This window comes from Ostrea edulis, chromosome 6 (assembly GCF_947568905.1).
Source record: "Ostrea edulis chromosome 6, xbOstEdul1.1, whole genome shotgun sequence".
In the NCBI taxonomy this organism is placed as follows: domain Eukaryota; kingdom Metazoa; phylum Mollusca; class Bivalvia; order Ostreida; family Ostreidae; genus Ostrea; species Ostrea edulis.
The window spans coordinates 9,761,846-9,781,764 of record NC_079169.1 but is presented as its reverse complement, the minus strand read 5'-3'; the positions used below and the strand labels follow the sequence as shown (position 1 = coordinate 9,781,764).

The window sequence follows — 19,919 nt, the reverse complement described above, 5'->3', positions numbered from 1 at the left end:
ACGTAGAATTTATGGATTATTATCTTTTGCATATCAAAATGGTGGAGGATCAAAGGGAGTGTGTGTCCAAACAGCAGGCACCTGTTGTAGAATGAACCTATTAACACTAAGTAACCATTCTGTGCAGGTTCACAGGTGGTCAGTTGATTTTAAAGCATTTACACCACAGCCCCCCCCCCCCCCCCCCCCCCACCCCACACACACACACGCTGTTCGAATCACATTGAACTCTTAATGTTTCCAATACAACGTATAGTAACCCCGGTCCATCCAATGACAAACGGAATGTCAATTTTGAAACCAACGCTCCATATTTGGAATGCAATCAATGAGCCTCCGCTAAAGCCAAAGTCAAAATCGGGGGGGAAATCCTCACTCAGTAAAATTACCCAAAGGAGAGAGCCACATAATGCCTTCCATTGTCCAGGACCATCTTTCACAAAATCTTCCAAGGAAACTTTTGAAATCCATTTTTTAGATTTCCGAGCTACTGTAGACTCTTGTTGGATCCAACTCACTGTATGGTAACCGTGATAGTCACGCTATGTTTGTCCTTCCATGACTTGAAGTCTGAGTATAAAACCGTTACTAAAAATTTGAGAACTACTTTGCAAATTAAAAATCATTTAAAATTCAATATATGCATTAAAAACGAGAACATCATACATTTATGAGGTTACAACAGAATTGGTGCACGTTATGAATATCTGTGTACTATGTAGATAACTATCAGTGTACATAACTATCAGTGTACAGTGTGGATAACTATCAGTGTACAGTATATATAACTATCAGTGTACAGTGTGGATAACTATCAGTGTACAGTATATATAACTATCAGTGTACAGTGTGGATAACTATCAGTGTACAGTATATATAACTATCAGTGTACAGTGTGGATAACTATCAGTGTACATAACTATCAGTGTACAGTGTATATAACTATCAGTGTACAGTGTGGATAACTATCGATGTAGTGTATATAATTATCAGTGTACAGTGTGGATAACTATCAGTGTACAGTGTGGATAACTATAGGTGTACAGTGTAAATAATTATCAATGTACAGTGTAGATAACTCAGTGTACATAATTATCAGTGTACAGTGTATATAACTATCAGTGTACAGTGTATATAACTATCAGTCTACAGTGTGAATAACTATCAGTGTACAGTGTATATAACTATCAGTGCACAGTGTGGATAACTATCAGTGTACATAATTATCAGTGCAGTGTGGATAACTATCAGTGTACAGTGTAAATAACTATCAGTGTACAGTGTGGATAACTATCAGTGTACAGTGTATATAACTATCAGTGTACAGTGTATATAACTATCAGTGTACAGTGTATATAACTATCAGTGTACAGTGTGGATAACTATCAATGTAGTGTAGATAATTATCAGTGTACATTGTAAATAACTATCAGTGTACTGTGTGGATAACTATCAGTGTACAGTGTAAATAACTATCAGTGTACAGTGTATATAATTATCAGCGTACAGTGTAGATAACTATCAGTGTACAGTGTAAATAACTATCAGTGTACAGTGTGGATAACTACCAATGTAGTGTAGATAATTATCAGTGTACAGTGTAAATAACTATCAGTGTACAGTGTGGATAACTATCAGTGTACAGTGTATATAACTATCAGTGTGGATAACTATCAGTGTACAGTGTGGATAACTATCAGTGTACAGTGTATATAAGTACAGTGTAAATAACTATCAGTGCAGTGTGGATAACTATCAGTGTACAGTGTGGATAACTATCAGTGTACAGTGTAAATAACTATCAGTGTACAGTGTGGATAACTATCAGTGTACAGTGTATATAACTATCAGTGTACAGTGTAAATAATTATCAGTGTACAGTGTGGATAACTATCAGTGTACAGTGTATATAACTATCAGTGTACAGTGTGGATAACTATCAATGTAGTGTAGATAATTATCAGTGTACACTGTAAATAACTATCAGTGTACAGTGTAAATAAGTATCAGCGTACAGTGTGGATAACTATCAATGTATAGTGTACATAACTATCAGTGTACAGTGTAAATAATTATCAGTGTACAGTGTGGATAACTATCAGTGTACAGTGTAAATAAGTATCAGTGTACAGTGTATATAACTATCAGTGTACAGCGTGGATAACTATCAGTGTACAGTGTGGATAATTACCAGTGTAGTGTGGATAACTATCAGTGTACAGTGTGGATAACTATCAGTGTACAGTGTATATGAATATCAGTGTACAGTGTATATAACTATCAGTGTACAGTGTATATGAATATCAGTGTACATAACTGTCAGTGTATATAACTATCAGTGTACAATGTGGATAACTATCAGTGTACAGTGTGGATAATTACCAATGTACAGTGGATATAACTATCAGTGTACAGTGTATATAACTATCAGTGTGGATAACTATCAGTGTACAGTGTGGATAAGTATCAGTGTATAGTGTACATAACTATCAGTGTACAGGTTATATAACTCTCAGTGTAAGATGTGGATAATTATCAGTGTACAATGTGGATAACTATCAGTGTACAGTGTAAATAAGTATCAGTGAACAGTGTATATAACTATCAGTGTACAGTGTATATAACTATCAGTGTACATAACTATCAGTGTAAGATGTGAATAACTATCAGTGTACAGTGTATATAACTATCAGTGTACAGTGTATATAACTATCAGTGTACAGTGTATATGAATATCAGTGTACAGTGTATATAACTATCAGTGTACAGTGTATATAACTATCAGTGTACAGTGTATATGAATATCAGTGTACATAACTGTCAGTGTATATAACTATCAGTGTAAGATGTGGATAACTATCACTGTAGAGTTTTGACGATACATTATTTTTCATGATTTATGCCACTTGTATACATTGGTCATTTTCTCATAAAAGCCATCCAATATACAAGTTTTTATCCTTGAATAAATGTCTTCGAAACATCATTTTGTAGACTTCATCCATATAGTGTTCTTAAACAGTATTTACATGAATTCGGTATTTCTATCGTACAACTGTTTGAAAATCCCAGTTCTACCATTCATGAGAATATGATATGACATCACGATTAACATCAAGACCAATTGACTACATGCAGCATTGGAAATAATTTCTGATTGGCTACCTGGTTGGCTGGTTAATTGAGGATTTTATGTCACTGCATCGCTTTTTTCAGTCATACCATGACTTCCGATTGGCTACCTGGTTGGTTGGTTAATTGAGGATTTTATGTCACTGCATCGCTTTTTTCAGTCATACCATGATTTCCGACTCGCTACTTGGTTGGTTGGTAAATTGAGGATTTTATGTCACTGCATCGCTTTTTTCAGTCATACCATGATTTCCGATTGGCTACCTGGTTGGTTGGTTAATTGAGGATTTTATATCACTGCGTCGCTTTTTTCAGTCATACCATGATTTCCGATTGGCTACCTGGTTGGTTGGTTAATTGAGGATTTTATGTCACTGCGTCGCTTTTTTCAGTCATGATTTCGAGGTAGGAGATAACCACGAAGTGGAACCCGGACTTGAACCCGTCCTCTTGCAATGCAAGGAAAACTTTTAACCACTACACCACCACTGTCCCTAATTCTGATTGGCTGCTGTCAATTCATCGATTTTGCAGTTAAGCATTGCTTTCCTATGTACTGTTTATTTCCTGTTTTTTGAGAGTTACAGTGAGGTGCATCGTAATAAGTCGTATAATGTGAACCATAGATTGCTATTCTTTAAAAATCTAATTATCAATGAACAAACGAATTTATTTGAAACAAGTTTTCGGTTCACATGGGGCTTTAATGAATGTTGAAAAGTATGCTTGTACATAAGTATAGTGGGAAAATATTTAAGGATTTTTTTGTTTTTATTTTTGTATTAAAATTTTGATTTGGTGATGCAAGAATACAGGATATAAGATGTCAACCATGCGTAGAAAAACTACACTGTAAATCAAAGTTTTTTTAATGAGTGGATCTGCAACTCTCTAATCTGTCTTAATTATTTCCCAGAGACCTACAGTTCTGCAGCTTTAGTATGATTGGATCAGACAGAGGTTTATAAATGCCTGCTGGTTGCACAGTATAGCCGAGGAAAGGGGTCATTTTCTCGAATGGAACTCTATTTCAGAATACCATATTAAACACGAGGAAAATCTAAATCAAAATCCTCTCAATTTACAATGCGGGAAAAGAGCGACGAGCAGGATGGGACTATTTCATATTTTGATTTATATAGCATCATGCATTTAATTAAGAAATCTATCTTAGAGGAGTAAGATTACGTGAATTTAAAAGTGAGATGCCTCCCTCTAGTTATGAATATTTTTAAGAAAATTGTGTGTTCAAAGTTTGCCAGGAGATATATTCAATTCCTGACTTCTAAAGTATTTGGTTCCTGCATATACATGTACCTATGGCATGGTCGGTGACGTCAGTCAAAGAATCACTGCCAAACATGCAAGGGTAGGACTGGAAAAAAAAACGAATCAAAGAAAACAGGCTCATCCAAACCCTACAAACAATTTACTGGGAACTATCTAAAACATACAAATGAATGGCAAAACCTGTAAAGCGACGTTTTTGGGGTATGTGTACATATCACTTATTTTGGATATGATACTTTCGGCACATGTACTGATACATCATTCAAAGATTCAAATTTTAAGCTGATATAAAAATAACTTTATTTTGATGCCTTATGTGAATTAAATCTTGATCAAAACACGCATGGGGAGAGCTGGTTTACCATTATAACCTTGTATAAATCAACGTTTTTCTTGTTATTTTAAATCGGCCGAATATCCCTTTAACAGCATAAGGAAATGCACGCTTGTACATTCTCCTCAATTCTTCATTTTCATATTTGACTGGCAAAGTAAATTAAGCGTCACAGTCATTAACAATGTGCCTCGAGACTACATGTAACTGTCATCCAACATAATGTGGCCGTCACCGTTACAATAAATCATATCTAGGGATGTAAACTAGCATGCTTGCTTTGGATGTTGAGTGTGACATCCAGACAAAGGTTGACACTGCTGCCCCCTCCAAGACCATCACATCATTAATAATGAAAAAAAACAAAACAAAAAAAACAAAACCCAATTCAACATTTAAGAATTCAATACAATGTGTATCATTAAAAATATCGAATTTATTGCTACTAATTTTAAATTACTATCAAGATGAAACAACTGGCATGAAGTATTGTAAGGAGACATCATCGTGCAACAGGAAAAAGTGAACCACTTTTCTTCTAACAATATCTGAAAGGAAATACATAACTTGTTAGATATTAACTTTAAATCTGAAAATTTTATTTTGTTGTAGAAATCCGCTTTTATGACAGTTTTGTATGTAACTTTAACCATAGTCATTGATAAAATTAAAACTAATTTTTAAGATTTTATCAAAATAAAGATTTTGGTTCTATTGAATATTATATAGCATTATATAGAAATAAAGCAGAGTATGTACGAGAATGTGCAGAGTCGCGTACGGGTTGGTGATGGTTTCAGCAATGAGTTTGAGGTGAAGGTCGGTGTACATCAGGCTTAGCCCGCTGCTCTTTATCATCGTCCTTGAGGCCCTGTCACGTGAGTTTCGAGAAGGAGTGCCCTGGGAGGACCTTTATGTCGATGATCTTGTCATCATTTCAAATTCCTTGGAAGAATGAGTCAGTAGACTGTTGACCTGGAAGGAGGCAATGGAGAGGAAGGGACTCAGTCAATGCCAAGAAAACCAAGATCATGATCTGTGGCACAGGCTTGGATCTTCTGCAGAGCTCAGGCGAATTTCCATGTGCCGTGTGTCGTACCGGTGTAGGCAGCAACAGTATACACTGCAAGGGATGTAAGCACTGGGTACATAAGAAGTGCAGTGGCCTTAAACACTTGAAAAAGGATCCCAACTATCGCTGCCCTAGATGCCTAGGAACTGCTCAACCAATAGATGGGAGGCCACAGAAGGAAGTTCAAGTTGGAACAGACAAACTAGAGGTAGTAGCTTCCTTCTGCTACTTAGGTGACATGCTCTCTGCGGCTGGAGGATGTGTGCTCTCAACGATCAATCGTGTGAAGACGGCCTGGAATAAATTCAGGGAACTATTGACTGTCCTCTCTTACTGTCATCTTTCCTACAAGACCCATGGCAGGTTGTACAGCACATATGTGCGTAGCGCAATGCTGTATGCAAGTGAGACGTGGCCCTTGCCAAAACCAGACCTCCTTCGCATACGATGAAATGACAGAGCCATGGTCAGACAGATTTGCAGGGTAAAGCCAGAAGACATGGCTAGTGTCAGATCAAGCGAGCTACTGGCACGACTTGGGATCGATGACCTTGACGCTATCCTGCGGGAGAAGAGGCTACGCTGGTTTGGGCACATTGCCAGATCCAGTGGGGCAATCAATAATGTCTTCAATATGAAAAAAGAGGGAGGATGACAACCAGGGAGACCAAAGATGACCTGGAAAGCACAGTTAGAAAAAGACCAGCATGAGTGGGGACTTTGTGATGTTAACCCTTTGGACAGAGATGCCTGGAAGTCAAATGTTAGGTCTGCCATGCGTGCACCAAGCCAGTTATCTGGAAGGGAGCCCACTGCTGTGGAAGATGCACCTAATCCTGCACGTTAATCAAAATGCCGATGATGATGATGATGAAAGCAATACTAGCTTTCATTTTGGTGTCAAAAATTTTTGTTGCAAAATTGTGATTTACTATTTCAATGACAAAAAAATAAGGTTTATAAACCTTTTTTCATTAATATTAGTGTTAGAAAACCTATCCAGAGGCTCTGAATGAAGCAAAATTACATGAGCCGTTCCTAGCAAAATAGACCCTTATCTTATCCAACAATGTTTTTCAAAACATGTCATAATGAAAAAATGTGACATCATATTTTACATACTTGTAAAGAAAAAGGTCATGATTACCAATCAGAGTTGGTTGTCATCTTTGATTGACTATAATATTTTAACGACAATCAATATTGCTCAAACAGTTTGAGGGGTTGTGCTCTATAGTTCGCACTTTAGCACTAAAATACATAATGGCCCTTTTTGCTAGTAACGGCTCACATTATTGTCTTCCCGTACCAAAATTCATTTCTGTATAATGCTATATATATTCAATAGAACCGAAATCTTTATTTTGGATCAAGACAAAATGGATCAAAATTGCAACATGATCTGGAGTGACCCACAAGGAACCTACATAGCAAGTTTCAGCTTGATATATGAGATAGAGAAATGAAAATACAGACAGACAACCCCAACAAATGGACATTTCTGTAACATAATATGTCCCATCTAAAGAAGGGAGTATAAAAAATATGACACCTCAACCAAGTTGGGCATGCCTCACTAAAAATATTTGAAGTTTAAGATCATTTAGATGACATGTTTGTCAGCATTTTTGTTTCTTTTGCAAAATTCAAATGACTAGATACGAGGATTGTCCCAAAGTTCCGTGGACTGGGCTTATAACTAAGTCTCTTAAAGTATATATACTGCTATATATAATATACATGTATTATAAAGTATATATACTGCTATATATAATATACATGTATCACCTATTATACCATTATTACCCAAGATTTCAACTTTGTATTTCATATAGTTTTTATGAGAAAATTAATTATATTATAATAAGGTTGTGCTTGATGGCCCAGCTTGTGACGTAAACATTTTCTCGCAGTGTTTTACAGGTAAGTTTATGCTCGGAACATGAAATCCTTCTTTGTTTTTCTTCAATTTTTTTAAAAAGCCAAGGTATCCAATGTGCAATTACCCTATGCATTCCTAAATCTCCCGATACAATCAGGTACCCAGTGAACAGACGATTTGCTGATTCCCAAAATTTTTTCCACCTCTTGTACAGTCTAACGTCTTTCTCCCAAAATAGTGTCATCCAATAATTTTACCATTTTTTCGTCGATTCCCTTCAGCTGGCCCCTCTTTCCTAGCGTACTGTTCTCATATCCTTCAGAAAACAATTGTCATTAAAACACCAAGGAAGGAGAAATATTTCTGTGCGATTCTGTCAATTTTAACTTCTTGTGAGTTTCCGTTGGTGTCAAACTGAGTTCCATACAAAATTTTATGACTGCTTGGTGCGCTGCGTTGGACGCTAACATCGCTATTTTGCTGGATATTTGCACCCCCTAACTGTCGCACAATATGCCATAATTCATTTAAATATTATGGCATAGTGATAAAATGTTCCGGGTATATAAATGAATATCTAAACAAATCTTCTATTAACTCTCAGAAATGAAAAGATCAATGTTTTTTCTGCGATTGAAATTCTGCTTCAATTATTTTAATTCGCTATTTTTCTCCCATTGTGCCGCTTTATGCTTCACTCTGATAAAAAACCTAAATTTTTCCTAAGTGTCAATAAATATTGAATTTTTTTTTTTACATCTTTTTATTGAAAATTGTTTGCTTTTCATGTTGTAAAAGTTAGATAACTGAGAAATTTTGGGACAACCCTCATATACCAGGCATACAGGTTCAAACACAATTCCATAAAACTTTAAAACAATCATGGAGTACTACTTAAATTACAGATATTCTCCCTACGAAAAGTCTACAGAGGGGGCTGAACAGACAGAAAAATCACTGCCAGCACATAATGTGAAAGTTTGTTTGTGAAGGATATATATGTGTCATAAATTTACTTCTGCATCAGTTCGATTCATTCTTGACAGAAATTACTTACTACAGATAACTTTAGTGGGGTTCACTTGCTGTCCAGACAAAAACTGAGCAAACTTCCGGATGTCAATCCGAGCCTCTGCGAACTCGTATGGATCTGGATCAGGACCATCACTACTTTGAGAGCTGGGTACTTTATCTCTGCCTATAAAGATAAATAAACATTAGGAAATCTTCTTTACAAAGTTTTGACCTTTACAAACAAACGTTTTGACCGTTACAGTCAAACAAATCTTTTGAACTATTCATTCAAAAGTTAAGACCTCAACAAGTAAAACATTTGACCATTACCAACACTACAAAATTGACAGCCAGTGGGCATGATTTAGTTTCTTATTATTTACACCGGATGTTACCTGTACATGTACCTGCATAACTCAGTGACAAGAGAATACACACAGAGTATAATGCTCAATATTTGACTTACTATTATTTATAGGTTAATCCAGCTTTCAAAAGATTTTGTTTCAATATGTAGTGATTAACAAGAGGTACTGTGAGCATAGCTGCAATAATGTAGCCCTCTCTGATTTTTTTTTTTTTTTTGGGGAGAGGGCTACAACTCCTTAGGATCTCCGTAATGGTGCAAATGCGGGAGTGATTCACTCCCGCAACATTTGCGCTCATTCTAAACATTTCCTGACTTTCTTTACGTAAATAAAATGATATTCTATGTTTCTTAGTCAATACATAAATTTACAACCTGCAACTTAAGATTTGTGAGGCTCTATTCTACCGTTTTCAACAATTTCGATAAATTCCAATTTCTCGATTCATATTTGTGCGCCATGTTTGATGTACTGAAGTTTCAACTTCCGATTGTCAAGTCATTTGCATATGCCATATAAGGTAGTATTTACATCAATGGACAAGTATGGAGGCGAAAGCTATTTCGTCGGTATTGAAAAGGTTTGAATTTAATATCAAGTTAAAAACAGAACAGCAGATTGTAAATTCTTTCTGCAACAATATGATTTTCCTTTCTTTGTCGAAGTGGCTCGAGTAACTACATTTTCGCGCTGATTGTCAATGTTTATGTTTTTCATTAGATCCACCTACGAGATCTCGCGATCACAAGCATGGCGGAGCAGACGAAGAATTTTGCATGCTGTACATTATATTCAATGAAAAACACCTTTATTAGACATGCCCGAGCACAATGTTGGTACTCCTTTTGGTGTAAACAACATTTGGGACTATAACACAGAGTTTATTATCGGTTATTCATAAAATTATTTTGCACCATTACGGAGATCCTATGGAATTGTAGCCCTATCCCGAAAACGTCAGAATAAAAAAGATTTGGATAGGGCTACATTATTGCAGCTACTGTGAGCAATGCTCACTAAGAATACCCCCCGCTTACCCCAATCTCCCAAAGGGTGTTGGTAATAGGTAAAACTTCAGTATTATGATCCAAAAGGTATCTAGGAACACAGCATCTCCATGCGATGAAAAAAGCCATTAAAGAATTTAAATGGAAACCATATTGCTACTTTCAATGTCAAGTGCGCGTGACCTTTGACCCCAAACTTGATAGGGAACATCTTCATCCCATGGGTAGTCCATATGTATGATATGGTGACTGTAGGTGGAAAGGATAACACTTTAGAGCCCGGAAACCATATTGCTACTTCGATGTCCAGTGCGCTTGACCTTTGACCTTTTGACCCCAAAATCGATAGGGAACATCTACATCCCATGGGTAGTCCATATATATGATATGGTGACGGTAGGTGGAAAGGATAATGCTTTAGAGCCCGGAAACCATTGCGTCTACAGACGGACGGACAACCCGATTCCAGTATACCTCCCCCACAACTTGTTGTGGGGGGTATAATAAATCCTCACACTGGTTACTATTACATTTTCTTACATAGTCCTACATTGTATTTAAAACTTTCAGTCCCTACTGTGGTCCCATCCCAGCCCAGGGTGGGTGTCAAGGTTTAAACAAACCTAAGTCTTTATCATATCAGGAAATTTTCAAACAAGATTTGACTTTACTGGCACAGTGTTTCTTGTGTGTGTGTGTTTTTTTTAAATCCAATATTATACAAATGTAGTTCTTAATTATCTCCCTTTGGATTTGAACAAACTCTAATCCCTTTAATGGTATCCAGAGATACTGGGGGCAAATTTTAATTGAAATTGGCTAAGCTATTCTGGAAAAGATGAAAATAACTGCTAGAGAAGAAGTAGATGTGAAAAGTTAACACTGAAAGCAACAAACATATTTTGAATCTAAGGAACCAGTATGAAATCTGACATGTCATCACTTGCTTTATATTCTACTTAATATTTTCTCTTCACAAGAATTAAAAGTCAGTTACTATAGTCACATAAAAGGCAAAATTTTACCGGATATTTTGAGGAATATGAAATCAGTACATGTATTATTCATATCAAATTGAATAGAATCGATTCTTATTCCATCAGAATTTAACCTTGATTTTTATCTATTTTTCATTTGATGTTAGATTTTTTCCACATTTTAGCAAAAATAACCAAGCAATTAACAGTACACATATGCATCTCCTAACACTTTATACTCACTAACTGGGTTGACCAGGTCTCTGAAATGAGTGGAAATTGATACCATGTCCGTTTCGACCATCAATTTCATCTCCCCATTATGATTGGCAGATAGAACCTTTATGAACAAGAAATAAAGCATTTCATTATACACTTAAATAATTGCAAGCTTTCTGATTGGACAAGATCCAATAAGCTAGAAAGAAGAGGCCAACAGTTTCAACAGTAACACTGACCCCGACCTTTTCAGTCACTGGGTATTGGTTAAACGTATCACAAACCCCAAAGTAGATCTATGAAATCTATGATAATTTTATGCCATATTGACCCGACCAGCCCTTGACTTGGAACTTCTACCCCTGGGGTTGCAAAATTCACAATGTTGGTGAATCGCTTTCTGCATTTCCTAAACATGCATTTAATCTTTATACACGATATTTGCAAATTTAAAGAAAGTCTTTCAAATGATAAAGACATTTAATCACAATGACTATTTTGGCCCACCAATGGGATCGTGAAATTTACAATTTTTGGGAAATGGCCACCTGCTTCTTTTAAATATCCATTTAATAGTTTCAATTCAGTGTCAACATCATTAAAAGATGTTATTCAAATATTTTACACATAAACACTATATGCCAAGTTTGCCCTGGAGTCAGAACCTCTACCCCGATGATCATGAAAATTAAAATTTTGGTAGAGGCATTCCTGCTCTACATGACTAATGATTTGACTGGTTATTTCACAATGTGGTTGTAAAGAAGATTTTTGAAAATTGGTCAATTAGGACAGTTTTTACCCTGCCCCTAAGGACCAAGGGGTGCAAGTCTTTGAAATTTAAATTTATGTCTCCCTTGTCCTAAAATACTTCAATCATACCAAAGAAAAGTGTATTTATCAAGAAGTTAAAAATGTTCAATCGTTAACTCACGGCAATAGTAATAGGTCACCTGAGTAACTTTAAGGTAAACATAACATTTGATTTTTACAAAAATAGATAGGGAATTTACAAATTGATACCACTGATTCTCCTTTTTGTGGCTGTTCAACGAAAATTTAACTGTATTTCTCTACTCATTTTTTGATTAGGTTTGCAGGGGACTTCAGTCATGAACTGGAGTTTCAATTGTTCAACAATAGTAACACTGACCCCGACCTAAAGCTGGATGATCAGTAGTAACACTGACCCCGACCTAAAGCTGGACGATCAGTATTAATAGTAACACTGACTCCGACCTAAAGCTGGACAATCAGTATCAATAGTAAGACTGACCACGACCTAAAGCTGGACGATCAGTTTTATTAGTAACACTGACCTTGACCTAAAGATGGATTATCAGTATCAGTTGGAAAGCTGTTAGCTTTAATCATTCAATAATAACATACTTGTGTCTATAATCACTTTCGAATAATTATTTGCATGGCAGAGAAATTAACGTGTTTCCTATAAATCATCAACATATAATAGATGCATTTAATAGACGTATTTTCACTATTATATAGTTTTGGTGTTAAATGAAGTTTGTATTTTCTTAAAGTACAGATTGAGAACCATCTGGAAAGGATATCGTAAAGTTCAATTTTGTTGCCAATCACGTCTACTTGAGATGCGTAAAAATGAGTATCTGCCATGCTATATACAAAGATGTCTGACCAGACATTATTTTGTTTGGTCTAGTAGGCAGTAGTCATTTTCTGTTTTAAATTATTCAATTATATAATATAACAATTTCACGTATTGACCATTTTCTCGGTCAATAAGATGCTTTAGCTACTCCTGATTTACATTATTCACCCCGCCTTCTGTGCTTGGTGTATTTTGTACACTGCAATAACACGGACTACTGTAAATCACAAACCATATAATTGCTGAGGTTCTTCATCTTGTCAACAACATTCTTCAAGATCTTCAGCTGTGGCATGGCAATGGTTACCTTACAAAGTATACCAATATCAATGTCAGTATCATTAACACATGTACAGATGCATGTCTCATCAAATTATTCATTTTCTTCTTAATAACATACAGATTTACAAGTACCTAAGAAATCCAATATAACTTGCGTTTCTAACTCAATATCAATACATATGTGAACTTGAATCCAAAATATTTATATTGAATGGAAAGTCTGAAATGACTCTAGCCACTATTTGTTGTTAATGACATGAATGATGTGAACACTTTGATTTCATGAAACTTGAGGAATTAAAACCTTGTTGTAAAAGGGAATAGAATTTGCATGAATTTATTACTGGTCTTCCTGAAATTCATTCATGTTCAATAAAAATGGGACAATTAAGGATTGTTTCACTTCTAGGTCCATTTTTTATTCACATCATAACAATTACTTTTTTTTTAATTTGAGTACATCAGTGTTCTTAATAATTACACATTTTCATTTAACATGTTTACTATCAAGTAACAAATTTCTATCAAGTCACACCATTCCTTGGTGACAGACTTGATCAGTTCTGACATTGGTGATGGGACATCAGTTAATTTTTATAATCAATCACTGGTTAGAATCAGTTGCTGCTTCTGATGCGATTTTACCAATTATAATCGGAAGACATATTTCTGTTTTAAAAAGCATCATCGGCATGGGTTTTTTCCATTTATATAATAATATCCTTTATTTATACAGGATTGCACAATTACAAACTAGTTTACATTGTGGTCCTATGTATATTTATATGTTTACACATAAATATAATAATATATAAAGTTATGCTTTTTACAACAGTTCATTGCAATCTTTGTGCTATATATAATATCTCAAATGCCACTGACTTGCATCTAGTATGATCCTCTTTAAGTTATGTCAAATATCCATTCTCAATGACTGTGTAGTGAGTGACAGTGTGGTGAGAAAGCAAGTTTTATTGACTTAACTAAATGATCGAGAGGTTTAACATGTTTGTCACGTGCTGCTCCGCAGGTCATGAGTTCAACCTCTGAAATATTTCTTCACTTAGGGTTTGTTGTGTGTGTGTGTGTTTTCAATGTTGTTTCGTTGCTTTTGCATTTCCTATACATATAGATATGCATCTTTAATTCTTTAAGTTTCTAGAAGTGGAAATGAACTACATGTAAATCAAGAATACATTGTATAAGAAATGTATATACATCTGATGATCGATTAAGGGAAAATATAATCGATCATTGAAATAGGTTTTTTCGTCAACAATCGATGTTTTCTGATTATCGTAACAACACTATCTGACATCAAACAAACTGAAATCATAGTGATCTATATCAAAGTCCAGCAATATTTTCAGGGTAGCAGACAGTCTTAACGTTTTCTGAATACTTCCCCACAAACCATCACTGGCATCCTCTGCTTAAAACAAGGAAGACTACCCGTAAACAGAAATTAAACACCAAAACATATTTCAATGTATACGATCGATTCTTTATTTTACACGAGTACTTGATAATTTCCTGAAATGACTTCAGCAAAATAAAAATAGTGAGAAATTCTATTTCAAGGGTGGTACTTCTCGCTAAATCATCTGATTATAAATTCTTTGCATATATTTAAGAATCTACCATTTATAACACTGCGACTACTGGTACATATGACCAAATCAGGTTTTTTTTTAAGGTCTTGATTTCAAGGGGCTGGGCCTTTACAATTGGGAAAAATAGTGACATTTGATTGAGATTGGGAAAAATGTTTCATACAAAGAAGTGGTACCAATACAGAGTACATTAAGGTATGATTGGACTCCTTCTGACTTTCAATTTGGTCAAAGTATACCTCATTCATATAAGTAGAGGTCAGAAAATTAGGTTTACTTAACAATTTTGAAGCCAAAATTGTAATCTGTGGGCCTGTGAAGAAGATTTATGAACAATTAGGCTACCCTGCTTGATTTGTTTTCATTGTTTGGGAATTTCTGAGCAAAAATTGGGAAAAATACCTGCTTTTAAGCATTAAGCCTTATTTCGGTCCCCTACAGACCCTAAAAAATCCCTGCAGATACATGTACATGTAAACAATTATGAAATAGCTGGCGTGCATGTGATGAATGATCGGGAGAATGTATTTCACTCACATCAAACTGCGGCACTTCTGGTTCCTCATAGTCTGCCCAGTGTCTGCGAGGAATCACAACTACAGGAATATCATGTACGACAGTTCGTGAGTGAGATGATAATGTCGGCTGAAATGAATATTCAGAATACACACACTCTTACAGATAAACTTTGCTGCATTAAACATCAGTTTTTACTACAATTTCTTTTACAACAATCCAAATGGTTTTAATGACCTTGAAATGCAAATCTAATAGTGTTTTGCATTTTTTTCTTAATCTATTACGTCCATGGTTCTTATCATAGTTAAATGAAACAATTTTCAAGAAATGCAGTTGTATAATTCAATTATAAAAGATGTAAACAGTCTTACAAGATCCACTTCAAATGTTAGACAAGGAGCGTGCTTCTTCGTGAGTTTGATTTTTATCCATTTCGCACTTTGTGCTGTCTTTAAAGCTTTCATGAGGTTTTCAGGTGCAATTTCTAAAAATATTTCATTGGCTTCTTCTGACACCCCTTCCATGGCATATTCATCAAAGAAATGCCCCTGAAATTATTCACAAAACAGTATGTATATATGATTAATCTTCATCACACATTTTCAAGCTGTTTGCTATTGCATGACAAATATGGACAAAGACTTGTAATTATTAGTTTTTTGTAGTTCTTAAATTCCTTTCATTCCTGGGATGTTCTCATTTTAATTACAAGACAGTAGACCCAAGTACAAACTGAGGGGTCCATGGAATTCGTAGAACCATCAAATAATTACCAAAAACACCAACGTATCATTACACCCACAGGTTTTAAGGTATTCCATGTATAATGAAAGGATAATGAACAATTTTGAAGGATTTAGATCAACATAAAACTTTATTGTTAAATAATGATGGAAGTGAAGCGGATGAAATTCACATGACTGGTAAATGATTAGAAGCTGACCTTTTTGCACTTAAGACTTTTTGGAAGAGTTGTCTGCCCTTTGTAAAAATAAGAAAAATCTAATTTTCTAAAAATGTGTGTGGTCAATGATTAATTTTATTTCATATTTTCATAAAAAGAAAGTGTATGTAACTTTCTACCAAGAGATTAGTATGAATATATAATTTGTTTTTAAAATATTGTGATAAAAGATGCTTTTCCCATATACTTCAATGTTAAATTCTAGGTGAAATATATCAAGCAGTAAACAAAATTTAGAAAATTCCTACCGTGGGTTATTTTTATTTGATGAACCCTTCAAAATGATACCATGATTACAAATATTCCACCATCCATTTATTAGATATGAAATATGGTCATTACACATTGAATACCTTAAGATCATACTTATATATACATTACTAAAATTTCATCGATAATAATAGAAAATTGAATGAAATACGGCTAAGTTTTATTCATGTCTAGCAGTGAAAGCGAAATGTCGTCGGACCGACGGACATGTCCGGTAATTTGACTCTCGGTCCGGTAAACTTCGTTATATTTTTGGTCCGAATGTCCGGTGACTTTCCAGCAACGGTTTCGAAAACTACGCAGCATTTTCCCCCTTATATAACTGGTACCGATAAACGGTATCATTTCCAATGCCAAAAACCGTTGATTTTTCCCAATTTTGAGACTAAAAGTTCCCAATTCACTTGCCGAAAAATAGACCGCTGAAATCGTAATTTTCTTAGTCTGAAACATTGTACGAGTTAACTAAAAGTTCCCTTCCGGTATTAAATCGAAAGTACAGATCATGGCAGTGTGTTTTGTACGATGATTCCTTATGTTTCACAACAACAAATATTACCGTAAAAAAATTTGTAAAGAAATGAATACTTCTTGTTTTGTTGTATTTTTTCTTTTCTTTTAGCTGAAATCATTTGCCTATACATTGGTAGAAAATTCCCAATTTGTTCGATTTTGATGCTATTTTTCCCAATTGAATGGGTACCAGTACCAGTGGGTAGAGAGAATAATCGCTGCTACGTTTCGACTTCCAGTTCCATTTATAAAAAAAAAACATACAAAAACGGCAATATGTTCCAATTAAAATGGAACAGTAATGCAGTCCACAGTAAACCTTTAAAACGAAAATCCAATGACCAGGAGGCTCAAAGTCTTTCATGTTTTAATATAAAAATAATACTACTTTTTTTCGGTCTGGTAAAATGTGATTCGGTCCGGTAATGTTCCTGTGTTTACCAGACCGAATGTCCTGTAAAACATTTCAACATTTCGCGATCACTGGTCTAGTATTTCAGATTGCATTTCTTGGCGGCATCGTTGGCTAAGCACCAAGCAGGCAGCTATTTCATATATCATTTCATAAAATTCATTCACATTGCAACAGGAACTTCTTGAAGATGAGAAAAATACATTTCATTATTACTAAAATTAAATATATGTCTGAAGTCAAAATAAAAGTAGAACAGTGGAGCACCTAGAGAAGCTGATAAAAATTAGCCACAAATCATTTAATTTTCTATCAATGGCAATATGAACAAAACTTTAATTCACTGTTGATTTTTTTCAAAAAAATCATAAATTGGTGATTTCAGCTCACCCTTTAGGAAATGCCCCCGAAATAACCGAAATGCCACCTAAAATCACTGGTATTTCGGTAATTCGAGGTACCGATGTACAATCGACTATTCTCGGGATGTACATTTTGGGTTAAGAATTAGTAACTGTATTACCGTGTGTTTTCGCGAATTCCATCGACCATGGTTATCTGAATTTTAATCGATAAGTAGAATATACATATATATATATGTGTAACTATAGAGATCCCTCCTATTCATTTGTAACAGGAAGGGAAACAAGAGGCCCATGGGCCACATCGCTCACCTGAGTCACCTTGGTCCATATCAGAAGACTTTCCATATCTATTTGCATGTAAAACTGTAGTCCCTATTATGGCCCCAAACCTTCCCCTGGAGGCCATGGTTTTTGCAAACTTGAATCTACACTATGTCAGAAAGCTTTCATGTAAATGTGAACTTCTTTGGCCCAATGGTTCTTGAGAAGAAGATTTTTAAAGATTTTCCCTATATATTTGTATGTAAAACTTTGATCCCCTATTGTGGCCCCATCCTACCCCAGGGGGGTATGATTTTAACAAACCTGAATCTGCACTATATCAGAAAGCTTTCATATAAATCTCAGCTTTTCTGGCTTAGTGGTTCTGGGAAGAAGATTTTTAAAGATTTTTCCTATATATTTGTATGTAAAACTTTGACCCCCTATTGTGGCCCCATCCGATCCCCGGGGGCCATGATCTTAACAATTTATAATCTGCACTACATCAGGAAGCTTTCATATAAACCTCAGCTTTTCTGGCTCAGTGGTTCTTGAGAAGAAGATTTTAAAAGATTTTTCCTATAAATTTGTATGTAAAACTTTGATCCCCTATTGTGGCCCCATCTGACCCCCGGGGGCCATGATTTTAACAATTTAGAATCTGCATTATATAAGGAAGCTTTCATATAAATTTCATCTTTTCTGGCTCAGTGGTTCTTGAGAAGAAGATTTTTTAATGACCCTACCCTATTTTTACCTTTTCTTGATTATCTCCCCTTGGAAGGTGGCCTGGCCCTTTATTTTAACAATTTAGAATTCCCTTTACCTTAGGATGTTTTGTGCCAACTTTGGTTGAAATTGGCCCAGTGGTTGTTGAGAAGAAGTTGAAAATGTGAAAAGTTTACAGACGGACGGACGCCAGAATACGGGTGATCAGAAAAGCTCACTTGAGCTTTCAGCTCAGGTGAGCTAAAAATGCAACGAACCAGACCGGGATTTGAACCCGGGCCCCCCGAATCTCTAGTCAGGTGGTCTACCAACTGAGCTATCTGGCCACCGGCGATCGAACCCGGCTGACCGCTACATTCCTCCCTCCTTAAATGTCTTCACACCTGAAGACATCAACCCAGGATCTTTATCCCCTGGCAGGCATTTTCACCTGTCAGTTCCAGGGGCTGGTCTACGGCACCAAATGTAACAGGAAGGGAGAAAATGCAACGGACCAGACCGGGATTCGAACCCGGGCCCCCTAGTCAGGTGGTCTACAAACTGAGCTATCTGGCCACCGGCGATCGAACCCGGCTGACCGCTACACATTGATTAAAATTCAGATGCATGCACCGCTTACAAACCACCTGTAGTTATTACCTGAGGCAATTCACACCAGATATGAACCCCTCCATTGACTAACTTTTCCGACAGAATGAAGTACCAGTTACCGGGTGTTATTCTTAAAACACACACTTTAATCAGTTTTGACAATGTACCGATGATTCCTGAAAAATAAACACGAAAGTATCACTTTTAAGTCTCTTTAAATTTTATGTATAGTATACAGGGTTATGATCTTCTCAATTTTTGAAATAATATGTTAAAATATATTACTTGTAAAGTGTTGAATACACCCAATATCGGCTATTTTCCCTCTGAATCGCATAATGCTCAAGAAACCAAGAAAGGTGTACAGTAGCCCATTTTAGTTTACATTCTGGCGCCATTTACATATAATAAGAAACCGGAGCCGTAGTAAATCAGTAATATTTAAATGAAGATCGGGGCACGTGTCTAGAAATTG

The 19,919-nt window shown here is 35.6% G+C and overlaps 1 protein-coding gene across 1 annotated transcript; it reads right to left on the bottom strand.

Annotated features, from left to right (window-relative positions):
• Positions 1–5,138: 5,138 nt before the first annotated feature.
• LOC125646469 (checkpoint protein HUS1-like) lies at positions 5,139–19,855 on the bottom strand. Its single transcript, XM_048872789.2, has 8 exons — positions 19,730–19,855; positions 19,493–19,620; positions 15,711–15,887; positions 15,358–15,465; positions 13,158–13,232; positions 11,320–11,416; positions 8,768–8,908; positions 5,139–5,304 (listed from the first exon to the last, which is right to left on the bottom strand). The coding sequence occupies exons 1-8, from the start codon at positions 19,779–19,781 to the stop codon at positions 5,219–5,221; spliced, it is 864 nt and encodes a 287-aa protein (XP_048728746.1). The 5' UTR covers positions 19,782–19,855; the 3' UTR covers positions 5,139–5,218.
• Positions 19,856–19,919: the final 64 nt, after the last annotated feature.